This window comes from Oncorhynchus keta, chromosome 7 (assembly GCF_023373465.1).
Source record: "Oncorhynchus keta strain PuntledgeMale-10-30-2019 chromosome 7, Oket_V2, whole genome shotgun sequence".
NCBI lineage: Eukaryota > Metazoa > Chordata > Actinopteri > Salmoniformes > Salmonidae > Oncorhynchus > Oncorhynchus keta.
In genome coordinates, this window is record NC_068427.1 from 38,123,084 (window position 1) to 38,136,707 (window position 13,624).

At 40.1% G+C, this 13,624-nt stretch overlaps 1 protein-coding gene across 47 annotated transcripts in view; it reads left to right on the forward strand.

The window, feature by feature from the left end:
• LOC118386423 (nebulin-like) overlaps positions 1–13,624 on the forward strand; it is a 97,446-nt gene that overhangs the window by 691 nt on the left and 83,131 nt on the right. For 45 of the 47 annotated variants that reach the window (XR_008139928.1, XM_052522736.1, XM_052522740.1 and 42 more), the window contains exons 2-12: positions 591–677; positions 5,317–5,388; positions 6,799–6,909; positions 7,166–7,273; positions 7,404–7,613; positions 7,771–7,875; positions 8,626–8,730; positions 11,006–11,110; positions 11,232–11,339; positions 11,941–12,057; positions 12,712–12,813. Coding sequence is in view for 46 of the 47 variants with exons in the window: in XM_052522736.1 (XP_052378696.1) it covers positions 618–677; positions 5,317–5,388; positions 6,799–6,909; positions 7,166–7,273; positions 7,404–7,613; positions 7,771–7,875; positions 8,626–8,730; positions 11,006–11,110; positions 11,232–11,339; positions 11,941–12,057; positions 12,712–12,813 (1,203 nt within the window). In the remaining variant the exon portion in view is untranslated. Of the gene's footprint in view, positions 1–60; positions 157–590; positions 678–5,316; positions 5,389–6,798; positions 6,910–7,165; positions 7,274–7,403; positions 7,614–7,770; positions 7,876–8,625; positions 8,731–11,005; positions 11,111–11,231; positions 11,340–11,940; positions 12,058–12,711; positions 12,814–13,624 lie in introns of those variants that run through there. The other 2 variants (XM_052522737.1, XM_052522738.1) reach the window with 2 other exon arrangements.

The window sequence follows — 13,624 nt, forward strand, 5'->3', positions numbered from 1 at the left end:
ATCCGACTGGGAATTTTGAATAGTATTTGTTTTTTTTTGTCTAGGTTTGAAGGCAAAACGCAAAGTGGAATATCAGTTTGGGGCTCTAGTGGACGGCAAGTCAGCAGCTTCCTTTACTTTAAGGTCACTGGAAATACTACAGGAATCTTAACTGGGGTACAGCATGTTGCATTGGTTGGCATTCTGGCATTATTGTGTGTACATGTTGCAATCAAATCAAAGTTTATTTGTTGCATACACAGATTAGCAGATGTTAAAGCAGGTGCAGCGAAATGCTTGGTTTCTAGCTCCAGCACTGTTAATACATAAATAATCCCAAAACAAAACAATGACAAAAGAAGAAGAAGAAACAAGAGATTAAGAAATATCAGAATATCATGTTACACACTTTGTGTGACAGACTTTGTTAGAGGGTTTTGTCCATATTCTGTCTTTGACTTTAGTGGTTTGGCTTAAAAAGCCACTGCAAGGCAGATTCTTAAAATATTTATGCTAATGTTGTCCTTCAGCCTCTGGAAAAGACACATTGTGTACCATAGCTTACTGGGAGGTGCTTCATTGAGAAATCAAATGATTGTTGTGTGTTTCAGGTAGACAACCCCTAAAACTGCATCATCATGGATGAGAATGAAGAATTTGAGGACGAGTTTGAGGAAGAGGAGATTTTCGAGGAAGAGGTAAGTAAATATTTTCTCACAAGATCGACACAACATACCATAGTTTTCTTCTGCATTTAACCCAACCTCTTTGAATCAGAGGGGTGCGGGGTTAGGCCTCGTGGGCCCTCCAAACTGGTCTTGGGGTCAATTCTATTCCAAATCAGTCAAGGAAAATTGGAAATGGAATCAGAATGTCAGTTTACTTACTTCCTGACTTGACCTGATTGTCATGGAATTGGCACCTCGACCCTGTTCCAAACCCTCTATGTCAGAGTTATATGGCTCCAATGGGCTTCTCTGGCCTCTGTACTGGTGGGTCTGCAGATTCAGTGGCCAGCTTTACTCAGTCCCTATGAATAGTAAACTTACTTTTGATTCCACCCCAGTCAGCAATTCAGGAGGCCAGGCATCTCTGAGCTGTGAGGAGTGTTAGATCCTGTTTCAGTAGAACACCCATCTCCTTATATGCTAGCTAGCTAGAGACATGGCCCTGGCCAACACGGTACAGACCAGAGAACTGTAAATCAGACCACCCATTAAAATCAAAACCCCTGCCACTTTCCTCTTTTCCTGGACATTTTAAAGCCCAGTCATGAGCATAAAAAGCAATCACACCATTTTGTTTACAAGGACCATTGCACTTAAAGGCCCAGCACAGTCAAAAATGATATATATATATATATATATATATATATATATATATATATATATATATATATATATATATATATATATATATGTTCACAGAATGAGGTTGGAATAATACTGTGAAATTGTTTAAATTATGATAGTGCCCCTTTAGTGTAAAAGCTGTTTGAAAATACCGCCTGAAATTTCTGTCTGCTTTGGTGGGATAAAGTTTATCGCCTGTTGATACCTGGTGACATCAACAGGCGGTAAATTAGTTAAATCATCAATAATAATGTCAGTTCTTAACCTCTCTGCCAATAAATGTTCAGTTTCCCCTCCCCACTCAGACCACTCCCAGACAGTCCTAGCGCAATTCTTGCTTGAGAAATGTCTCTTTGCTAGGAATTATATATATATTTTCACCTTTTTTTAAAGTTAAATCAATCACAGTAAGGCACTTAATTGTTACCGAGAAATTATTTGATTTTGAAACTAAAATATAGATATAGATAAAAAAAACGGTTTTAAGCAGTGCAAAGTTCAAAATGGGAAAACTACTCCTTTAAAGCTACATAACTTTTTAGGCAACCAGACCTACATAGAAATGTGAGCTACAGATATGTCATTCTCATTGAAAGCAGGTCTAAGAAGCAGTAGATCTGTTCTATGTGCGCTATCTCTATGCTTCCCATTCTTAAGCTTCATTTTTGTGTCCTTTACTTTCGGTTTTGAACACCAGCTTCAAACAGCTGAACATAAAATATTTGTGGTTATTGAAAACATATTTCACAGCAGTTTCGATGTTACAAAGATACTCTACGCAAAGACTGCTTGTTTTGTCAGATAAACTGAAATTAGGCGAGCTATTAGAATTTTAGAAACCAGGAAATGGCAGAGCAGTTTCTGAATATTGCACCTTTAACTTGGTAGTTGATACATGTAGTATAAGTACACTTTACCTGACCAACCACCTTATCCTAAAGACTCCCAGACAGCTATGGGCTTTGATGGTAGGAGCACACTGATGTAATAGGTCTAGTTGTTACACAACAGCCAGTGTGAAGACATTGCTGACATTCCTGCAGATACTGTAAATTCACATTAGGTTACACTGCACCGCATATGCCTCAATGGAAGATTCTTAATCTAGAACATTTCTTACACCATTGGTGTAAAAGGTGTAGTAATGTTGTGATGTTCCATTCATAAGAATGATGGCTTGATGGATGACCTGCAAGCTTGGGGAGCCGCCATTTTGTTGGAAGTGAACAAAGTTTTTTGTTAGATACTGTAGATAGTATCAGTGAGATAATACTGTGCCTTTCTGCAAGAATGTGCAATAAAATATATTTTGAGCCGTTTAGCTGGCAGTTCTGGCCATTGTGTAGTATCACCATAATCCACATAGTCTATCCAAGTTTTTAAGGAAGTATTTTTATTCTTATTTCTTCGTGATGGTCCACTCTGTGCCAGAGCTTGAAAATAGAAGACTAATATTTTATTTCCTGGTGAAATAGGATTTAAGTTAGGCTCGTATTTGTCTAAAAGTTAGCCTCGTATTCATCTAAACTTTATGTTGTTGATAACTTATAGGGGAATCGGAATCATTTCTTCTTATTGAAGATGTGGAAGTAACTTCTGATCTTTTATTGTTGCATTTGGAAATATAACCCCCCCCCATGTTTTTGTTTTTGTATAATTGTTTGTTGATATTTCATTATGGTTAGTAAGTGGTTATTAATATGGATGGAAAGTTTTTAATATTCAGCATTTAACAAAAGCACTTCCTCAAGAAAGTAATATATGGTTTTATAGCCTGGGTACCAGTCTCTTTAGCTAATCCTCTCCCTGTACTCCATGTCATGTGACAAAGACAAGGAGTGGCAAGAAGTGGAATGTTAGATAAAGAGACTGGTACTCAGCTTAACAGTCTTATGCTATGCTACTTTTCTCTCTTGACGTTAATCAAATTTGAGAACATTTCACAGTATATTGTTTTCCCAGTGTGAGAAACATTGACTCTCAGCTCTGAGCTGTGGCTGTTAAAAACTCTCTGGACAGCACAGCACTGGAGATACAAATTTAGCTGTGGACATCTATGGCAGACAGGGAGGGAGGGAGGGAGGGAGCGGGAAGATGGTGAGAAGGGTTGTGCTGCCTGTTTTAAATCACATGGCAGTATCACCAGTAGCCCAGGGTCTGCTAACTTCAATTTAGAATGTGTTTAGGAGGTAGATACAAGTCTTGAGAAACCGACAGCCAACCTGCACCTAGCTAGAGGAGGAACACAGATCTAGGCTCTGTAGCAGCTCTGTAGCAGTAGGAGAATCTTAACCTGATCCAACTCCTTGCAAGATAGCACAAACAGATGTTGCATTTGAGATGTTTGAGATGACTGTTAGAGTTCAAGGTACTGTCACTCTCAACTCACAGGTCACTGGCTACAATTTAATCCTAGTTAAAGTTAGACACAGGCTATACAGGGAATATGTTTGGAATTATTTTAGTTTAGTACAGTATGCTGCTCCGATTGAAACTGATTGTAGGATATTTATTAGTATAATCTCTAAATATTAAAATAGTTTTATCTGTCTTGTTGATATTCACATTCATAATGGCTATTTATAACAAGAACAATGGACTTGTAAATGTAATAACCAACATAAATAGCCAGTGAGGTCTTGTGAGGGTGTTTATGTTCCCAGGGATGGTCGGTCAGAGGGTTCTGTTGGTCAGACCTGGGTTCACTGCAAATACTAGCTTTCACATTCTAATCTTTCACATCATTTTTGAAAAATGCCAGAGTTTCCATTTTGCAACTGTTCTATTGTTTCCATTGTGCCAGACAAGCCCTGTCAAGACCAGCTAAATTATTACAAATTATTTCAAATAGTATTTGAACCCAGGTCTGGTCAGAGGGCTCTGTCAGGCAGACAGAGAGTCAGTCAGTCAGTTGCTATTATAGGCTCCTGCTCCTCTTTCCCCCTGGAATAGGGGCTTCATTACACTGTTCAGTAATCACAGCATATTCCAGGCTCCAAAAGGAAACCTTTAAAGTCACTGGTGAGATCTGGAATACATGGGACTTTTTATTACATTATAGTGAATGTAATTACTATATACTTCTGGTAATTATCAAAGACTGTAGCTGAACGTTAGACGTTAGTGCATAATATTTGACTTAGCTACTATAACCAGATAATTGACTTAGCTACTATAACCAGATAATTGAATTAGCTACTATAACCAGATAATTGTGGCAACAGTGCAGATCAGTATAATTATTACTGTTTGTCAGTGTTGGTTCCCGTATAAAAGGCTAACTGACTGTGTCAGTGTTGTTTCCCGTATAAAAGGCTAACTGACTGTGTCAGTGTTGTTTCCCGTATAAAAGGCTAACTGACTGTGTCAGTGTTGTTTCCCGTATAAAAGGCTAACTGACTGTGTCAGTGTTGTTTCCCGTATAAAAGGCTAACTGACTGTGTCAGTGACAGTGGTGTGATGTACTTATGTAAAACATATTTGAAAGTACTACTTAAGTAGTTTTTTTGTACTTTACTTAACTATTCATATTTTTGACTACTTTTACTTTTAATTCACTACATTCCTAAATAAAATGTTGTTCTTTTTACTCCCTACATTTTCCTTGACACCCAAAGTACTCGTTACATTTTTAATGTCATATCAGGACAGAAAAATAGTCCAACTCACTCACGAATCAAAATAACATCCCTGGTCTGAGGAATTTGAAATAATTTAGACTTTTAGACTTTTACTCAAGTAGTGTTTTACTGGGTGACTTTAACTTTTACTTGAGTCATTTTCTATTTAGGTATTTAGGTATTTTTACTTTTACTGAAGTGTGACAACTGGGTACTTGTTCCACCACTGGCCAGAGATCAGGGTATTATTGCAACAGAGCTGGAAAAACTTGAAAAACTCAATGCAAAACATTTGTGATACAGTATGTCTTCCTTTTACTTGTAATGGCGATTTTGAAACCTGCAAATTGTTCCTATATTTATAGTATTTTGAGGAGACGGTGACTTCGACCACCTCTCACCAGACCACATCTCGGGCAGCAGCGGTAACTCAACAGGTAGAAGACAACAGTGAAATAAACAGCACCAGCAGTTCATCATGCTGGGTACTTGCATGCCATGAGGGTTATTCCACCAACGAAGGAAAGGCACTCTACAAGAAAGGATACTGATTAAAAAGCCATGTGTTTGTGGCCCCGTGGATTATTAAACAAACTCCCTTGTTTAACAATAATTCACAATTTACTCAAGTCGAGGAATATTTTTTTTTGCCATTCCAAAAGTGAGTTCCCAAACAAAAAGGCGATTGTTTGGGTAATTCACAAATCACGACTTCATGTTAATTGTCCTCAGATGGCCCTAAGGCTAGTGAATGATAGATGAAATAGCCCTCATATAGCCCGGTGTTGCTAAGTGATGCATGCAGTCGGTCAACTGTGAAACTGTGTGTCTTGCTATGCCCAACACTGCTTTTGTCCACTGGCTCATTCATGGCCAGTCCCTTCTTTAATTTGCTCAGTCTCCTATAATTTCCTTCATTCAGTCTCCTTTCCTTTCATTTGCTTTCAGTCTCCTTTCCTTTCATTTCCTTTGTTTCATTCAGTCTCCTTTCATTTCCTTTCTTTCAGTCTCCTTTCCTTCATTCATTCTCATTTCCTTTCCTTCATTCAGTCCCTTTCCCTCAGTTCCTGTACTTTCCTGTACCCTTGATAATATGTCCTATCCTCTGTCCCTACAAGACCTTAACCAAGCCAACTCAATATTAGGAAGGTGTTCCTAGTATTTGGTGTACTCATTGTAGTTCTCTAATCATTCCCTGTAATGGGCCCAGTTTTTCAAAAGCTATCTATCTGGATTTTGCCTATTGGATAGGATTAAATGAATTGAAATACAATGAATAGAATGGACAAATAATTGACTTCAATGGGGACTCTCGTTCTATTCATTCGATTTCTATGCAGTTAATCCTATCCTATAGGGGAAATCCAGATAGATAACTGTCGAACAATTGGGCCCACATGATAGGGTGAAAAAACACCATTTGTAACTTAAGGTTATCCTTTTTTTGTTAACCATTGTATTGAATTCTTGCAAGTAAGTGCACTTGGTTGCAGAGTAGCATGAACTAGCCTAAGCCATTGTTGCTTTCACACACAAGTGTCCTTTTTTTAAGAGTCTTATGATAGTCAAAATGTAATTCTAAATAATTTTTCGATGCTATAAATGTTATTATATACACGGCCTGTTCTAGCACTTGTTTACCCATGTATTTATATTATACCTACCTAGTACTATTCTTCCATTGTTACAGTAGTCAGGATTCCATTTTGTTTCTGATCTCTCTATATTGTGTCACTAGCCTTTGTAAGTGGATTGTAAGTTTGGAAGTGGATGTATACCTCTGGCCTGGTTTCCTATCATTAAGGAACAACGGTCACGCAACTAACATCCTTTCTTCTATTTCCCAGCCTGGCGTTCCTGCGAGGAGAGTGGTCAGGAAGAATGTTAAGGTGGACACCTCCAAGTTCATGACTCCTTACTTGGCCCACAGCCAGAAGATGCTGGACTTGTTCTCCTACGTAAGCAAGCCCAGGTCAACCAGGTCATGTTCATTAGGGCAAGACTTAGCAAAACGTTTTGAAACGGAAAGGGAAAGTTTGTGTTTCTTATTGGACAAGTCCAAGTAGTACCTTCTCTGTTTCTATCAGTTTTTATCAGTTTATAGCATAATGAACACAACCCAGGTGAATGCTCCCCCCTCCCCTCCCCCCTCTGTTGTTCTGGCTCACCAGAGGTTGATTATGATGTTATGATGTTCCTATGTGTCCCTAACAGAACAAGTACCGTCATGCCTATGACAAGGCTAAGGGGAAACCCTATGCCATCACGGCTGACACCCCTGAGATGATGAGGATCAAGAAGGCTCAGGAGCAGCTGTCTGAGGTATGGAGGCCTCCATTCTGTCCACTTTTCTGATAGATATCATATATCTCAGTCTCAGTCAATTTCACTTTTTTTTTTGTTTAAACAACTTTATTTTATTTTCTAACACTTGACTCATTGCCCCTACCAGGTGAAGTACCGCATGGAGGGCAATAAGATCAGGTGTACCAGTTTGTATGATGGGGAGGCTAGAGAGATCGCCCATGTCAAGCATGTCTCTGAGCTGATCAGCAAGGTTCTGTACAGGGCAAAGTGGGATGAGACAAAGGACAGGTACCTGCTGCCCCCTGATGCCCCAGAACTTGTCCTGGCTGTGAAGAATGCTGCCAACTACAGCAAGGTATCGTCATACTGAACCCTACTCAGTCGTATGAGATTATAACAATATTTTATATGTAGATTACTCAATTAAGATGACATTTTACTCAAAAAAAGGCAGCTAACTTGGTAGCTAAAAAGGCAAGCTAACTTGTCATTTTATTTTTCTGTGTGATCAGAAACTGTACACGGAGCAATGGGATGAGGACAAGACCATGTGCTATCCTTACAGCGATTCTCCAGAGCTGCGCAGGGTGGCCAAGGCACAGGAGGTCCTCAGTGATGTGAGTACAGCAACTTCAAACATATATTGTATTGTATTATATTCTTTATTTAACTACACTTTTACTAGTAATTACAACAAGTTATTATCAGTGTTATTAGATCAGTTGTATCAGATATTAAGATAGTTATGACTTAACAACATTAATTTCTTACTATGACTAACTGTTGTCAATCATAAATATCCTCCTAAACAAAAATATTCCCAGAATACAGTCTCTGCGTCAGTCAGTCAGTCCGTTGGCAGAGCCATGAGTGTGGTGGTTCTCTTTGTAATTCACTTAGAACAATTAATTGCTCACATTGCAGAAAGGCGCCCTACATCAATCACACTTCAGAAAAGTACAGTAACCACCCATCTTTTAAACCCTCAATTTTTTCTCTCTGAGCTTGTAGTTTTCTGTTACTCAGATGTCCTATAAGGAACCAGTTCCTTTGAGCAGATAAATAGGATGCAATTAAAATGGTCACTGCTTTCGCTCTTTTTTTAAAGTGAGCTTCAGGTTTCCACTGATCCAGTTCATTTGTTTATCCAATTTATCCAATACCCTATCTCTGTGTCCAATAACCATGAAACTAGAGGTCCATCTCACCATTCTGTTCTGTTTTTCCTCCTACTCTGTTCTGTTTCTCTCCTACTCTGTTCATCTCATCATTCAGTTCCTGTCACCATTCTGTTCATCTCAATACTCTGTTCATCTCAACCATCTGTTCATATCACCATTCTGTTCTGTTTCAACCCTACTCGGCAGATCCTGTACAAGAAGGGGCATGCTGAGCGAACGGCAAAGTACACATCTCTGGCTGTCCCTAATGATATGGAGCTGGCCAAGAAAAATTTTGAACAGCGCAGTGACGTAAGTGCTTCTACACACACACACACACACACACGCACACGCACACGCACACACACACATCACCATTCATCGACGATGGCTTCTCTGTCATTGTATCCATCAGTCACTCATCATCCTTGACAACATTATCATGTTGAAATGTATCATAGCCCTCAGCTATCGAGTCCTGACAGAGAGGGCAGGGTTGCTGTCAGTAACTGCTTGGCATGGGTGAAGTCTCACACCCCTCCAAGTCCCTCTCCAAGCCCTGCCGTCCCCAGCCCTGCCGTCCCCAGCCCTGCCGTCCCCAGCCCTGCCGTCCCCAGCCCTGCCGTCCACAGCCCTGCCGTCCCCAGCCCTTCTGTCCTTGTCCCTGGGAGACAGAAAGGGATAACTGGCACCTGCTCCATGATATTACTGGAGAGCAGCAGCCCTGTTCTGGACACAGAAAGGGATAACTGGCACCTGCTCCATGATATTACTGGAGGGCAGCAGCCCTGTTCTGGACACAGAAAGGGATAACTGGCACCTGCTCCATGATATTACTGGAGGGCAGCAGCCCTGTTCTCGACACAGAAAGGGATAACTGGCACCTGCTCCATGATATTACTGGAGGGCAGCAGCCCTGTTCTGGACACAGAAAGGGATAACTGGCACCTGCTCCATGATATTACTGGAGGGCAGCAGCCCTGTTCTGGACACAGAAAGGGATAACTGGCACCTGCTCCATGATATTACTGGAGGGCAGCAGCCCTGTTCTGGACACAGAAAGGGATAACTGGCACCTGCTCCATGATATTACTGGAGGGCAGCAGCCCTGTTCTGGACACAGAAAGGGATAACTGGCACCTGCTCCATGATATTACTGGAGGGCAGCAGCCCTGTTCTGGACACAGAAAGGGATAACTGGCACCTGCTCCATGATATTACTGGAGGGCAGCAGCCCTGTTCTGGACACAGAAAGGAATAACTGGCACCTGCTCCATGATATTACTGGAGGGCAGCAGCCCTGTTCTGGACACAGAAAGGGATAACTGGCACCTGCTCCATGATATTACTGGAGGGCAGCAGCCCTGTTCTGGACACAGAAAGGGATAACTGGCACCTGCTCCATGATATTACTGGAGGGCAGCAGCCCTGTTCTGGACACAGTAAGGGATAACTGGCACCTGCTCCATGATATTACTGGAGGGCAGCAGCCCTGTTCTGGACACAGAAAGGAATAACTGGCACCTGCTCCATGATATTACTGGAGGGCAGCAGCCCTGTTCTGGACACAGAAAGGGATAACTGGCACCTGCTCCATGATATTACTGGAGGGCAGCAGCCCTGTTCTGGACACAGAAAGGGAGCAACGTATCATTTTGTTTAGAATTATTTTTTAAGGAACATTTTGACGGATAATATTTGTTGTCTTTCTTGATTGTTTCATACCATATTTGTGCTGTAGTTATTGAGGCAAATCTTCAGTTCATCTTACTGTAGTTATTGAGGCAAAGCTTCAGTTCTTCTTACTGTAGTTATTGAGGCAAATCTTCAGTTCTTCTTACTGTAGTTATTGAGGCAAAGCTTCAGTTCTTCTTACTGTAGTTATTGAGGCAAAGCTTTAATTCTTCTTATTGTAGTTATTGAGGCAAAGCTTTAGTTCTTCTTATTGTAGTTATTGAAGCAAAGCTTTAGTTCTTCTTACTGTGGTTATTGAAGCAAAGCTTGAGTTCTTCTTACTGTAGTTATTGAGGCAAAGCTACAGTTCTTCTTACTGTAGTTATTGAAGCAAAGCTTTAGTTCTTCTTACTGTAGTTATTGGGGCAAACCTTTCATTCTTATTATTGTAGTTATTGAAGCAAAGCTTTGGTTCTTCTTACTGTAGTTATTGAAGCAAAGCTTTAGTTCTTCTTACTGTAGTTATTGAGGCAAAGCTTTAATTCTTCTTATTGTAGTTATTGAGGCAAAGCTTTAATTATTCTTATTGTAGTTATTGAGGCAAAGCTACAGTTCTTCTTACTGTAGTTATTGAGGCAAAGCTTCAATTCTTCTTACTGTAGTTATTGGGGCATAGCTTTCATTCTTATTATTGTAGTTATTGAAGCAAAGCTTTGGTTCTTCTTACTGTAGTTATTGACGCAAAGCTTTAATTCTTCTTATTGTAGTTATTGAAGCAAAGCTTTGGTTCTTCTTACTGTAGTTATTGACGCAAAGCTTTAATTCTTCTTATTGTAGTTATTGAGGCAAAGCTTCAGTTCTTCTTATTCTAAATTACCCCAATGTCTGACCTTTCCTTGCCTTTATCTTGCAGCTCAAGTACCATGAGGACTACAACAAGAACGTCAAGGGCCACTGGTGTGAGACTCCCTACATTGAGGTGGCCGTTGCCAGGGTAGCTATGGACAACCTTAGCAATGTAAGAGCCCACTATCGTGTAGCATATGATTGGTTATTGGCATAGTGACATAACATTGTGTTCATCAAATCATAAAACATTTAATATCTATATTTAATCCATTTGTCTTTTTTCATTTCAGAAAATGTACACGGCTGCGTATGAGGACATAAAAGACCAAATCAATTTTATGCAAACCGAGACGCCAGAATACAAACAGCACAAGAAGGCTGGTCACGCTGCTAGCTCGGTGAGTCTATAAGCCCTCAGAGAGACATAAAGGAGAACACACACACGACACTCACACAAAAACACACTCACGTACACACACACACATCAAACCAACTAGCTAATCAACCAACCAAACAGCCACCTACTGCTTCTCTCAGAGAAAGGAAGCAGGGTAAGTGAGTGTATTTTTATAGATCCATCTGATGCGGCAGCAGGCAGATAGACATACTGGGTTGACCTGTGACCTTGTCTGATCAGAGCGTCAGTCAAAACCATGACTCTTTTGTCACGCAGACATCAGGATGTGTCCACACATGTTCCGTACTCAGATAAATGACAAATAGTTGTCTTTTCAGACAGTAGTTGAAAGACATTTAGGCTATGCCGTAGGAAGTAACAAAACTCTAGCTTTCGTGAAGGAGTCACTGTTTCTTAGCACTTATCAATCAAATGTAAACACTCTTCACACCGTGGCTTCATTCACATACCAACTCATGCTGACATGTCAATCCAAAATCTGCTATGGTGATGAGTAATCGTATGAACCTTTCCATGAATCGCTGTATCACAGTAAAATTAACACATCATGTATTGACTTGTGCCCATTTTTCTCTCCTCAGATCAAATACAAGAAGGATTACGAGAACAGCAAATCGGTAGCTGACTACAACGTTCTCCCAGCCACAGACAACCCTCTGCTCAGGCAGCTGAGATACGCTGGCACCATCTTGAGTGACGTAAGTGTCTAAGTCGGGGAGACTGAACCATTGGTCCAAACAGGTGTCATACTGAAATAGACAGAAGTTACAGGAAGCTAAACAATCACGTCTCTTCTATGAGAGGCAGTCATTAGTTACAGAAAACCATTCAGTATCCCATCCCATGTTCTAGCTGATTACAACAGTTATCTTTCATCTCCGTTCTCAACAGTCGCTACTCGTGTTTCAAATTAGCTTGTAGAGTGTTTATTAGTACACTTTTAGCTAGACAGTTGGCAGTTTGTTAGACAGGGTAACGGTTTTAACAGCAGATTCCCACTAGTTAAGTGGTAACGGTGAGTAATGGGGAACCCCCTTTAACTTAATCATCATATTACTGGGGATAATTCTGACAACGTAGATGCCTGTATACTATAGTTAACCGACTGGAGGTATAACATGACCCCAAGCACTACTTTAATGAGTCTACTTAGTTACTAGTCACTCACTATCAATTTGTGTTAAAAATTACTGTAGCTATTCACAGAACCTTATATTTGGATATAAGATCCTTTTGAAGAAGTTCATCGATTGAAAGCCTAATAACTTTGATTTGTATTTGAGATATATAACTCTAGTTTTAGTGTCATTATTTTCTGTTCAACATTTCTCCTCTGATCACTACCTTTGCAGAAAGTCTACAAGGCCAGCTATGAGAAATCGAGGGGGTCAAGTATCAACTACTGTGACACGCCCAAGTTCAAGATGGACTCTGTTGTACAACAGTTCAGTGACGTGAGTATCCCCTTCACCGATGTTGTTGATAATGTTTTACATTTTTTAATTGTTCAACAGATCATTGTACCGTAAGAATGGCAGCAACAAGCTTAACTGAACTTTCAAAGTGGATTTCCTTTGTTCATTGTACAGTTGAAGTCGGAAGTTTACATACACTTAGGTCGGAGTCATTAAAACTCGTGTTTCAACCACTCCACAAATTTCTTGTTAACAAACTGTAGTCTACTTTGTGCATGACTTTGTGCATGACACAAGTCATTTTTCCAACAATTCTTTACAGACAGATTATTTCACTCATAATTCATTGTATCACAATTCCAGTGGGTGAGAAGTTTACATACACTAAGTTGACTGTGCCTTTATCACAGCTTGCAAAATTCCAGAAAATGATGTCATGGCTTTAGAAGCTTCTGATAAGCTAATTGACATCATTTGAGTCATTTGGAGGTGTACCTGTGGATGTATTTCACCTCTGCTTGACATCACAGGAAAATCAAAAGAAATCAGCCAAGACCTCAGAAAAAGATTGTAGACCTCCACAAGTCTGGTTCATCCTTGGGATAAATTTTCAAACACCTGAAGGTACCACGTTCATCTGTACAAACAATAGTACGCAAGTATAAACACCATGGGACCACGCAGCTGTCATACCGCTCAGGAAGGAGACGCGTTCTGTCTCCTAGAGATTAACGTACTTTGGTGCGAAAAGTGCAAATGAATCCCAGAACAACAGCAAAGGACCTTGTGAAGATGCTGGAGGAAATATGTACAGAAGTATCTATATCCACAGTAAAACGAGTCCTATATC